At 33.6% G+C, this 13,052-nt stretch overlaps 1 protein-coding gene across 2 annotated transcripts in view; it reads left to right on the top strand.

Annotated features, from left to right (window-relative positions):
- Window positions 1-273: 273 nt before the first annotated feature.
- POT1 (protection of telomeres 1) overlaps window positions 274-13,052 on the top strand; it is an 81,331-nt gene continuing 68,552 nt past the window's right edge. Inside the window, exons 1-4 of one of the 2 annotated variants that reach the window (XM_068549388.1) lie at window positions 292-366; window positions 1,040-1,327; window positions 2,959-3,031; window positions 6,139-6,230. In XM_068549388.1, coding sequence (XP_068405489.1) covers window positions 1,205-1,327; window positions 2,959-3,031; window positions 6,139-6,230 — 288 coding nt within the window. In that variant the 5' untranslated portion in view covers window positions 292-366; window positions 1,040-1,204. Of the gene's footprint in view, window positions 367-1,039; window positions 1,328-2,958; window positions 3,032-6,138; window positions 6,231-13,052 lie in introns of both variants that reach the window. The other variant, XM_068549389.1, reaches the window with a different exon arrangement.

Raw genomic sequence — 13,052 nt, 5'->3', positions numbered from 1 at the left:
CCCGCCCCGACACGGCTTGCCCAAAATAGGCGGGGGCGGGGCTGAGGGGAGCGGAGGAAATTCGGGGAGCGGGAGAAGTACAGCCGCCCCACGCTTCCCCAGGTGCCGCACCCTCTAGGTGTTCCATGAAATTTCCAGGGCATTTTAGGCCTGGAAACCGTCTCGCAACTCGTCCTTCCAAGCGCCCAGGAGGAAGAGGCTGATTACCCCCCCCACCCCCCCCCACCGACCGTGTACGCATGCGTGGGACTGGGTTGCTAGCGTGCGTGTGACGTCACGGGCGCGCCAGTCTGAACGCTTCCTAGTTTCTCTTTAGAGCGCTGGTCAATTTCTACGTACGTTTGGAGTTCGTTGCTTGGGTACAAGGTGAGTCGGGACCTGAACCAGTATTATGAAGAGGCTGATTTAATTTAGATCAAAATTTGGAGGAGTTATTGCAGAGAAACTCTTCGTACTTGTCTTTCTCGTGAGCTTGCCGTGTTGAGCATCTTGCTTGGCGTTTTGTGAGCAGCTGACTTGAGTTAATGCAGGTCCCCGCCCTCTAGACGGTCAACTGGCTTGGAGAAGCTTGGTGGGCACACACTAAAATTAAATATCGACACTAGCTCGTGTCCCAGGCAAGAAGTTTGAGAAAAAAGATTGAATCTGAAATGCACAAGTTAACATCAGTTCAATAGTCGTTTCTTTCGATTGCATAGGGGCTGGAGGGGGGGAGGCAACTGATATATTTTGGAGTAATAAGCTTTTGGTGCACAATTTGCCCACACAATATTACAACTGCCAAAGGGATTAAAAAACAAACCCCAAACTTTTCAACCTCCCTTCCCTTCCCCAATAGTTTGTACATTTTAAAGCACAGTAACTAAAGGCAATTGCTAGTGCAGTGTTCACAGATCCTAAAACTGGCTTTTAGAAGTAGTTCTTTAAATACAAAACTAAGTAAAAAAGGGTTAAGTTTCAATGCCTTAGGAGGATGCGTGTATTGGTCCCTGTAATAAAATTATAGAATAATCCATCCTTCCTCCCTTTCCCCCAACAGTGATGACTAACTTAAAGGAAAGGAAAAGCAAAACTAAATCAAAGAAGCTTAAAGCAAATTATTGACTACATTTTGGATAAAACGCTGGGCTTTGTGTTTTCAGCAGTAAGCTATCAACTTCCCTAACTGAATTTGCTTTCCACGGCACTGTGAAGCAGATCTGATATGCCACTTGAATTAATAAAAGAAGTCAAAGGAGTGCCTGAAGTTGATCTGCTAAGTAAATTACACAAAGTAGATTTCAGATACCTACAGCCAGGTTGTGATTATAGCAGGAAATATATCGAGGTAAGAATTTTCATAACTCAGAATAGTTGTCTTTTGTTTTCAGCAGTTGGATTGTCTAGTGCCTAGGTGTGGTTTTTCTTTGAATTTCTCTTGCTTGTGGGTGGTAACTGAGCTTCTTGGATCCACAAGTCTATGTTTTTCATCAAATTAGGGATATTATTGGCTAATGTTTCTTGGATTTTTTTTTTTTAGTATATTATTACTCTTTTCTCCTTCTGGATGTCAGTTACATGTATGTTTGTATGTTGGGCTCTTTGATATTGTACTTCTGGTCTCTGAGGTAGTTTGTTTTTCTTCAGTACTATTTTGTTTTTGTTTTGTTTTTTGGCTGAGAGGGATTTTCAGATTGTGGAATTTCTGTTCTGTCTTTAAGTTTACTGAACTTTTTTTTTGGTTATATCCAATATTCTTTTATGCATATTTAGTGAATTTTAAATTTTAGTTATTGTATATTTAAGTTTTGGACAAAGTTAAGAATGCTGGGAAGGAGGTAAGGGGCTTACTGATAAAATGGGTCTGAGAGTAAAAGAAGGAGAAATAATGCCACACTTCAGTTTTGCCCTTCTAATCAATATTCTCCATGTAGACATTTATCTTTTATTCCTTTATTTTCCATTTTCCTTATATTTCATATGAAATAGGGTATTACGTATTACAGTTGGTCTTCTCTACTTCATTGAATTTAAGTTCCTAATCAAATGCTTGTTAGTATTTGCAAACTCATTTTGCATTTGGTTGATTTGGATGATGTTTCTTGCATACTTGTATTTATTAATAAAGTGCTGTGATTAGATTCCTTTTCTTTGTGACAAGTCATTAATACTAATTATTACTGAGCTGTATCTAACTTTATCATTCTTCTCTTATTTTGTGTTTGATATAGAACCATTTAAATGAAATATTTTTTAAATTCTAGCACTTTTATTAGTGTTACTAAAATAAACCCTTTTAGATATAAGTGAAACGTCAGTTTGAATTCTTAAATTCCTTTGTCTAACCTGCACGTGTCTGTAGATATCTCAAGAAACATATTTATGTTTCTTGAATTTTATTAAATACATTTTACTGTGAAATTCATTGTTTTTAGTATACAGTTCTGTGAGTTTTGAGAGATATATAAAAACGTATAACTACAACCATAATCAAGGTATAGAACAGACAATCACCCCCCTAAAAAAAATTTTATAGTCAGCTGCTACCCTAATTTCAGTCCCTGGCAACCACTTTTGACCAGTTTTCTGAGAGTATACAGTATTCTTGCTTTTCAAGAATGCCATGTAAATTGAATCATACAGTATGTAGCCTTTTATTTTTTTAATTGAAATATAGTTGATGTACAATATTATATGTTACAGGTATCAGTAGGTAGCCTTTTGATTCTGGCTTCTTTCACTCAGTACATTTGAGATTCTTCAGGTTGTTGAGTTTATCAATAGTATTACTTTTTATTGGTTGCTAGAATTCCATCACAGTCTGTTTATCCATTCCCCAGTGTAGCAGTACTTGGACTCTTTCCAATATTTTGTAATGATGAATAAAGCAAATTAAAAAATTTTTTCTAATTTTTACTTGTATCTTGGTGTTATAATCTCTTTTGGCTTTTCTGTGTAACTGTTTTTCTCTCGTTTCAGGGAAAACTCTCACTTATCTCTTCTTTAACTTATGGTGGAAACAGAAGAGCTGTTTTGAAGATTGGACTACAAGGTATATAAGAAGACCATTTCTGCTTAACTTTTTGCTTGTAATCTAGAAATGGGTAACTTTATATATGTATACATACACACATAAGCACAAAAATCATTTCTAGTATAAAAATCTATGGAATGAAAGGTTATTCTTTCCCTCTCTAAATTTTTTTCTCCGAAGTCTATCCTCTCCCCATTCCCCCATTGCTTCTGTTTTACTTCAGATTCCTTTAACGTCCTATCTAGACTATTACAATAACTAACTCATCCCCCTACTTCTAGTTTCACTAATGTGACCCAAACAACTTAGCAAATTTTAAGAAAATGCTACTTTCAGCATGTTATTTCTTACCCAGGTGTAGTTACATGAGAGATAATTCTTCTTCCTAGTAACCCTTAAATAATCCTGGTAAGAGCTTAGAATACTTGGGGACGGAAGTAAATCTCATCTGAAGTCTGAAATTAGTTGAATGAATGAAGAATGGTCTACAGCAGTGAATGGGAAACAAACTTTGAACCACATTACTACAACTATTGAAAACCAGATATATATCAGACACTGTTCTAAGTACAGGGAGTATAGCAGTGACCAAAACAACGTTCTTGCATTCATGGAGTTTACATTGTAGGGGAATAAATAAATTCAACAAATAATTATATAAAGTAATAATTGATAGAAATGTGGTTTGTAGACAAATAGAGCAGGATAAGGTGGTATGCCTGATGTATTATCCTTTTATATATTCCTAGGTATGATTTGCTACTATTTTGTTAAGGATTTTTGCATTTAAATTTATGAAAAATATGATAGGAATCTGTCTTTTCCTGTAGTGATTGGTAATTTATGTTTCTAAGGGAATTTATCAGGTCATCTTGGTTGTCAGATATATTGGCATAAAGTCATTCATAATATACTTTTTATATGCTTTTAATGTTGGTGGGATCTGTAATGGTGTCCCATTTCACTGATTTGATAATTTGTGACTATTTTCTCTCTCTCTCTCTCTTACTTTTTTTTCTGATCATTCTGGCTAGAGATTTATTTTACTGATCTTTAAAATCAGCCTTTCTTTTCATTAATTTTTCTCTATTTTCCAGTTTTCAGTAACATTTCTTCTCTGTTAATCTGCTGTTAACTCCAATCAGTGTACTATTAGCTTCTAATATTATATTTTTCAACTCCGGAAGTTCATCTTGAGTTTTTTCATATCTGCCAGTTCTCCTCACCTATTTTCTTCTACTTCCTTGAACATGTATTTTTAATAACTGTTGCAAAGTCTTCTCTGGCAATCCTATCATCGCTGTCATTTCTGAGTTCTTTTCTATTGATTCCCTGCTCCCCCCCCCCCACCATCCTTATGTGTTTTTCCTTTCTGTATGGTTGGCAGTTTTTTAACCGGATCCTGGACATTTAGAACTTTATATTATCAAATGTTGGATTTATTTGTAATCCTTTAAATATTATTTGTCTTTGTTTTGGAATACTATAAATTCTCTTGGAATCAGTTTGATTAGCTTTTTTAGGATGGGTCTAGAGCAGCCTTTATTTGGGGGCTAATTTGCCCTTATCACTAAGGAAGTGCCCTTCTGACAAGTTTACTATGTGTTTTGTGTATGAGGATTCCACTCTGGCTGGTTGGAACCAGAACAGTTCACAGCCCTCTGTGAGTCTCAGAATTGTTCTGCCTGTTTCTTTCAAGTGGTTCTAATCCCTTTCCTCCCGTGCTTTTGGAGATCAGTACTCAACCAGAGACCAGAAGGCACCCATCTCCAGAGCACTCTTATCTATGCTGCTGTCTTCCTTTCAGCACCATGTCATGCAGATTCTAGCTGCCTTGTTGTCCTCAAATCTGAACTCTTCTGAATTCAGTGAGGCTGTTGGGCTTTCTTTGGATTTTTACATCCATTTTCTGCTGCCTGGAAACTCTTTCCAGGAAGTAAGCTGGAGCTATTGCTTTGTTTTCCCTCTCAAAGAGATCACTTACCTGCACCTACTGTTGTCCAGTGTCTGAAAACTGTTGTTTTATATATTTTTTCTTGGTTTTCTAGTTGCTTTAAGGCCAGACAACAAATCCCGTCCCTGTTACTCTGTCATGGCCAGAAATAGACATTTGATAGGTCATTTAAGATGTTAAAGAAGTAAGTTATGTCTCGATCAAAGACCATTGTATTTTTGTTTTTAAGGAACATTAGTGTTTCAGTTTATGTGTATACTTGTTTTGAGGAGTTGGATGAAAGGGGTAAGTGAAAGGCAATAGGCAGATGTAGTTGTTTCATTGCTGGTGATAAAGTAGCAGATTCAAGAGTTTTAAGTTACACTGCAAATTTTGGAAAGATCTTTCATGTACTTCATAGATGCATGAAAGTCCGATATGAAGGCAGTTTCTTCGAGTAGTTGAATGTTTGAAAGCTGATGTTAATGAGACCTCCCTCAGATGATATAGTAATTGAATCTTAGCATTTGGACTTGCTTCAGTGGTTCTAGGAGGTGGCCTCTGGAGAATGAAGATTATGGAGTTTCTTCACCAAAGCCTTGAATATCCAAATGAAATTATTGTAGAATGTTTGTTTCTTCTTTTCCAAGTAATTTTCATTGTCAAAATCACAGATAGCTTGGTTTTTACACACACATGCTCTTTTATTCTTCAATATGTGGGTGCTGGGGGAGAAGAACACACTTCCCTAGGTTAAAACTTCACGTTTTAATAATTATAGATTACCAGAAGATCGGTAAAAATGAAGTATTTGGGGAGTGATATGTTATACACTATAAAAATTGAATAATTGTATCTTACTCAGTTCTTTTGATCATAACCATGTGAAAATAAATTGAAAGTGGTCATTATATGATGTTAATGTAGTATTTACAGAAACTTGTGAAACATATTTTAGGTGAAACTAGTTATAATTTTGGCTTTCACGCCTAGTAGCATTCTATACGTTATTTTTATGATACTTAAGGTGTTAAGAGTAAACTACAAGTGAATTATAAACATTTTAATTACTCTTCTTCATGATTATATTTTGAAGTAACTATAGTTTTTAGCATTTAGTTGTCATCAATTCTCTTGTCTAGAGCACTTTTATATCTAAAGTGTTTTTCTGTGTGTCTGTGTTTCTCCACAGAACAAGAAAGTTCAAATTCGGAGATCAACACCATCAGTGTATTATTTTTTGGAAAATTAGCAAAGGACTGTGCTAAGGTTTTCTATGAAGGGGTAAAGTATTTTTATATTACTTTATCTTTTTCACAATAGACTAATTATTGATGATGCTATATTTATCCTATAGGCCATTTTTTAGTGATTCATGATATATTTGTAGATATATGAAAAACTATACTTAAAAAAGCCACATCTTTAAAATTGAACACTCGTAAGAGGTTAGTAAAACTTATCATTGACATAAAAAGGGACAATTTTTCCTCTCACTTAAGTTTAATTTTTAGTATTCAGTAGAATATCTTAAAGATATGTACATTTTCTCTTCACTTAATTAAAAAATAATTCTCACTAAAAAATAATGAGCTATAACTCTGTATTTTTATAATATTTTCTATAATTGTTATAAAAATAAATGCCTGCTAAATCCCCAACAAGATAATACCAAACCAAACACAACAGCATATTAAAAGGAGTAAACACCATGACCAAGGGGGATTTATCCCAGAAATGAAGTTTGGTTCAACATAGGAAAATCAATCATTGTAATACATCACAGTAATAGAGCAAAGGGAAAAAAACACAAACGATCGTCTTAATTGATGCAGGAAAGGCATTTGAAAAATTCTACACACTTTCATAACCAAAACACTCAGAAAACTAGGAATAGAAGGGAACACCTCGACATAGTAAAGATCAATTATGAAAAACCTACAGCTAACATCATACTCAGTGGTGAAAGACTGAAAGCATTCCTCCTAAGGTTAGGAACAGGACAAGGACGCTTGCTTTCACCACTGTTATTCAACGTTGTACTGGAACTTCTAGCCAGAGCAACTAAATAAGAAAGAAATAAAAGACATCTAAGTTGTAAAAGAAGAAGTAAAACTATCTCTCTTCGCAGGTGACATGATCTAATATATAGAAAATCTTAAAGAGTCCAAAAGAAAGCTACTAGGGCTAATACATGAATTTAGCAATGTTGCAGGTTACAAGATCAACACACTAAAATCAGTAGCACCATCCAGTAGAACTGTTTGCGATGATGGAAATGTTCTATATCTGTGCTGTCAGTATGGTAGCCACTAGTCATATGTGGCCAATGAGCACTTAAAATATGGCTAGTACAGCTGAGGAACTAAATTTTAAACTTTGTATAATATCATTTTAATTAAATTTAAGTAACCACATATGGCTAGTTGATACTGTATTGGACAGCACATCTCCAGAAATTAACCACTGTTTGGTGTATAATCTTACAGATTTTTCTGCATGTGTATTAAAATGATTTAAAATTAACTTTCTGTAAGAATCTCATAACATCTTTGATGTTAATTGGAGATCCTCTAGATACTTGCAAAACCAGTTTTGGCAATTAACCAATATTGAAGCATATAGCTATAAAACATTGTTGAGTCATTGATAAGTCTCCAAATAAGTTGCTCAGAGTTAGACAGTACTTCTATAATGATGTTGCAGGAATATTAGATATATGGTTTCAATCCTTTTTGATTTATGGTTGTTACTAATAAGTAAATGACATGGGAAAAAACACTGGTTTCTGCAAAACGACACAGTCAGATGAGATTGTCTGTACTCTGTCTCTTCTTTCATTTAGGTTCAGTATACATTTATTAAGGGCTGACATTTTGCTTGACTCTGTGCTAGGCTCTGGAGAAACCAAAATGAATAAGACACAGTGCTTGACCTTATGGAGTCCACTATCTGTAGTCTAATGGAAAATCATTTAATGGTGGTAACTATAATAGAACTGGAATAGCAGCCTCAATAAACTGAATCTGCCTGGAGGATTTGGGGAAAAACATCAAAGAGTAGGCACTTAGTTTTTTAGTGGAATATTTTATTTGTTAGTCTTTGAACTTTTTATTATGAAAAATTTCTAACATATATGTAAGTGGTGAGAATTGTATAACGACTGTCCATATTCCAAATATCTAACTTCAGTTATCAGCATTCAGGCTCTTATTTCATCTGTTTCATCTTTTCATTTTACTGCCACAGATTATTTTGAGGCAAATATCAGGAATTATATAATTTAAACCCTAAAACTTTCAGTATGTAAAAGAGAAAGCATCCTAAAATTATATGTGTATGTGTATATGTATATATACAAATGAATACATACCATAGTACAATTATACTACTGAAATATTAACATCAGCTTTTATAAACCATGAAATATCATCAATGTATTCATGTATATACATATACAATACATATACAATGTATTCATGTATATACATATCTATGTATATCTATGTGTCTTACTATCTATTTGAATAAACACAATTTCATCATTATGCCTAAATAATTTAACAGTAATTCCTCTATATAATCAAATATCAAGTCAGTGTTCCCATTTCCCTGATGATCTCATAAATTATTTTTAAATTTATTTTCTTCTACCAGGAGGAGACTTTAGGTAGGGAGCTCAGTGAGGAGACCTTAACAGTAATTCAGAAGCTATTGTGTATGTATAAAGACCAAAACTAAAGCGATTGTTGAATTGACATAGAATTGGTTAGTTGTATATGTGTGTGTGTGTGTGTGTGTGTGTGTGTGTAGTTTGGAGAACTGACCTAAGAAAACTGTATGATTTATGTTAGAGAATGTTTTGCCTGTGTTCTCTCCTAGGAGTTTTTTGCTAAGTTTCTCTAAGGAGGTGGTAAATCAGTTAATTTTTTCTTAATTTATGATTTGAACAAAGGAAAGAATTAGTGTAGTGATTTTTTTTCTCAGTGAAAAGCTGTTATTAAATCAGTGGTATATCTTAAAATCTTACTTTACAATTTGAAGAAATCAAATAGTTGCCATGCAATTCATGTCCAAAAATTCCTAGGACAGTTCATTACACTGTTTCTCTCAGAATGATAACTAGATTAATTTTTGATGCAATTTTAAAAACTTTGAATGAGATATAGTTTTAATATGGTTGGTATGGCACTGTGAAGTTCTAGAGGCAAGTATACTAAAAAAGTACTATCTGACAGTCTTATAAAGAAAGGGGACTAGGAAATAAAGTATATAAAGCATGTGTACACACACACACAAAATCATACCTGCTTGAGGCCGTTTAGGTAGGGTAGGATCCAGTATCTCTCTATAGCTATTTTGATGAGGCACTTTTGTGGGTGGCTCCAGTAAAGGCCTGTTATTGTTCCTTATTATTATTCTTCTTGCCCTTAAAGGCATGACTTTATTTCAGCTTTGTTAAAATAATTAATATTTATGATGACAGTTCTGAATTATTAAGAATTCAGTGTTTAATAAGTCCCCAAATCATGCCATTTTTTAAGGAAGATATTCTTCAGAAATGATGAGAGTGAGGGAGGGAGAGAGAGGAATGAAAGTGAGAATACTAAGCAGGTGTTTAACAGGGAAAGATTCACTTATTTAGAAAAATAACTTACGTATTTTTCCCTTGAACTAGAAAACAATTTTTCTATTACAATACTTGGATGAGATAGGGGAAAATGAAAAAAAATCAGTTTAATGACTAATTTGCATGTGGATGCTAAGTTATAACAGGTATTTTCTCTGGCTGCCCATCCTTCAAAACAAACAAACAAAAAAAACCCCAAATCAGTGTATTAACAGCTTTCTCATTCTTCAGGCTGTTAGGTATGCATAGGCAAGTTTTGCGATAGTACAATGAATTAGTAATATTTAGTTTTCATGGGTTATAGAATATTTGAAATATACATGAAATGTAGTTTCATGTTCTTACTTCAGATGAACTCTTTCCTTTCTGTAAAGAAGTACACTTTTAACAGTTTTAGAGATTTCAAGGACCTGGGCCAGGAAATAATAGCCTACTTCCTTTCAATTTGCTAAGATCATTAAAGTTGCCTTTCTTTTCTTCGCTCCTGATATATTTTTTAATAAGTACGACATTACACTCTCTGCTTCAGTTTCCTTCAGGGAAGAAAAGTTGATTTTAATGCATGATCAGGAAGAGGCTTTAGCATCCTGTTTTAAGAGTCAACTGGCAATAAAACTAAAGCCTGCTTCATTTTTATGAAAGGGCCTATAGTTTATAGATGAAGATGAGACCCTAGGGTGCTCGGGTCTCCAGTGAATCCCCAACAGTGTATAGATAGCCAAAAAAGGTTCTTCAATCAACTAAAAGTGTATGTAAATGTATTTATGTATTTTTTTTTCCCCTCTGAGGAGGCCATCTGTAACTATTACCTCATTCTCAAAGAGATCCATGAACATATGATCATCAAGAACTGCTTTTTAAAGGCCCAATTTCATGATTCTATCTCAGTATATAGTTGAGTTAATATTGAACTCCAAGAGCAATTAGCTCTTTGCCCACATTATACAGAAATAATAATGATCTGATATTAGAAGTTGGTATCTTACAAAAATCTTCTTGTATTATTTTTAGAAAAGTTGTGTGTTCATGAAAGTCAAGTGCTAATATGAATGTAATGCTTTAATCTTCTTAAAGAATTTTTTGAAACATTTTACAAAGACAATACAAAAGAATCTTTGGAGGAAATGTTCTAGGTAGAGTTGCTATTAGAGAGGTTTGTGTGTATTACATTTATTATGCATATATTAATTTTTTTTTTTTTTTTACCTTAGTGCATAGATCTCTGTTTATCTTATACTTCCTTCCTCCTCATTAGTCCTGGGTGTCTCTGACTGTGTATGTGTGTGTGCGTATGAATATGTGTGTTTCTTTTTGGAGGGGTTCATAATTAAAGAGCTCTTCTGGCTGGCATGTTTGGATGTTTTGAAGTGAAATGATATAAAGAGATCGCAAATTCTAATTTTTAGTGATGTAAGGAGATTGAAGAACTTACTTTTCTGTTTCTTTTTCTGTCCTTTATTTTACATAGTTCAATAGCAAAGGCCATACTTAAGAGGCTGTTAGATTTTGCTTAAACTTAGGCAACAAAACACATTTGTTTATTTTTCAAACATTTATTAAAGCTAGCTTCTAATGCTTAATCAGGTTTTCGGAATCTTTTACTAAAATATGGTACTAGTCTTTTATATATTATATTACTAATCTTTTATTGAGAATATCATATTACATTTGTATGGAACTTTACAGATTGCAAAGTGCTTCCATATACGTTTATCATTTGAGCCATTAGTAACCCTCTGTCCTGATGGTCAGTAGTACTGTTATTCTAAAGCTAACCTTGTAGTAAGTACAGAAACTACTCTGTCTCCACGACTGTATTTTTTTCCTGCCTCAAGGAGATATTGTGGGCTTGAATTAGGTCTTGCAAATATTTGCCCTAGAAGATTTTGTTCTTCTTGTGTGGCCATGGTTTTAAAAGCCTTCAAGCAGCATGGAAGGGCATAACCAGAAAAATAAAAGCTGCCCCACTCACTCTGAACCCACTCTCATTACCTACTCCCATTATTAGGTAAAACCACTGCTATGTCTTTTTTTGTTTTGGTATCCTTCCAGCTTTTATATATGTGTGTATATATGTATACTTATGTATGTATGTATGTATCTTTATATACATATAAATATATATGTACATTTTCTACCAAATGACATCATACTATCCATGTTTTGTAAATTGCTTTATTTTACAACGTATCTTAGACATCTTAGAGAAGTGTTTTAAAAATAAATACATGGTATTGAATATTAGGGATCTGTTTGCTTATATTTTAAATACGTTTTTATCTTTATCCTTCCTTAACATTCTTGTATTTATTAAATTCTTACCTGAGAAATAATATAAAAGGTTTATAATATAATGAATTAGCAAAACATGTACGTGTATCTATAAAACATGTATGATATATTAGATATTAATATTTTTCCTAACTGATATGAAAGGTGCCTTCTGCTTTTTGAAATATATTTTAAATAGGTATTCATTAGAATAGAATAGAACTATACAACTAATTAGTACTTGTCAGATAATAGGATGTTGGTAATGGTAAGTCAAGGTTTCTCCTTTTAAAATATAATGGTGAGAAGACTGAGGTCACAATTTAGTTTAAATTCTTTCTGCGTTTAAAATCACGAATGTTGATCATTTGGGAGGTCTAATTAGGCTCTTTATTTTAGAGTTTATAGTAAAAGGTTAAAGATTGTTGCAAATCAAAGGTAAAACTTTTTGCATAAAAGAATGAATTTTTATTGTAGAGAGGTGGATGTACCTAGAGACTGTCATACAGAGTGAAGTAAGTCAGAAAGAGAAAAACAAATACCGTATGCTAACACATATATATGGAATCTAAATTTAAAAAAAATAAATTAATTTAAAAAAATTTTTTTAAGTAAATAAAAAAAAGAAAAAGAAAGAAAGAGAAAAAAAAAAAAAAAGGTCAGAAGAACCTAGGGGCCAGACGGGAATAAAGATGCAGACCTGCTAGAGAATGGACTTGAGGATACGTGGAGGGGGGAAGGGTAAGCTGGGACAAAGTGAGAGAGTGTCATTGACGTATATACACTACCAAACGTAAAATAGATAGCTAGTGGGAAGCAGCCGCATAGCACAGGGAGATCAGCTCGGTGCTTTGTTACCACCTAGAGTGGTGGGATAGGGAGGGTGGGAGGGAGGGAGACACAAGAGGGAGGACATATGGGGATATATGTATATGTATAACTGATTCACTTTGTTATAAAGCAAAAACTAACCCAACATCCTAAAGCAGTTATACTATAATAATGATGTTAAAAAAATTTTTTTAATTAAAAAATAAAATAAATGTGGACATACACAGGGTAAAAAAAAAAGAATGAATTTTTATAGCTTGATTCTTACACCATTCTTCTTTGTCACTTGTTTCCTTAAGATTAATTCTGTATTTGAATACAGCAATCCTAAAACATCTTTGCTTTGCTAGATTAATGGTACATTTTGTGGGAAT

The sequence above is a fragment of the Eschrichtius robustus genome, chromosome 8, assembly GCF_028021215.1.
Source record: "Eschrichtius robustus isolate mEscRob2 chromosome 8, mEscRob2.pri, whole genome shotgun sequence".
NCBI lineage: Eukaryota > Metazoa > Chordata > Mammalia > Artiodactyla > Eschrichtiidae > Eschrichtius > Eschrichtius robustus.
This window is presented reverse-complemented; position numbering and strand designations above follow the sequence as displayed.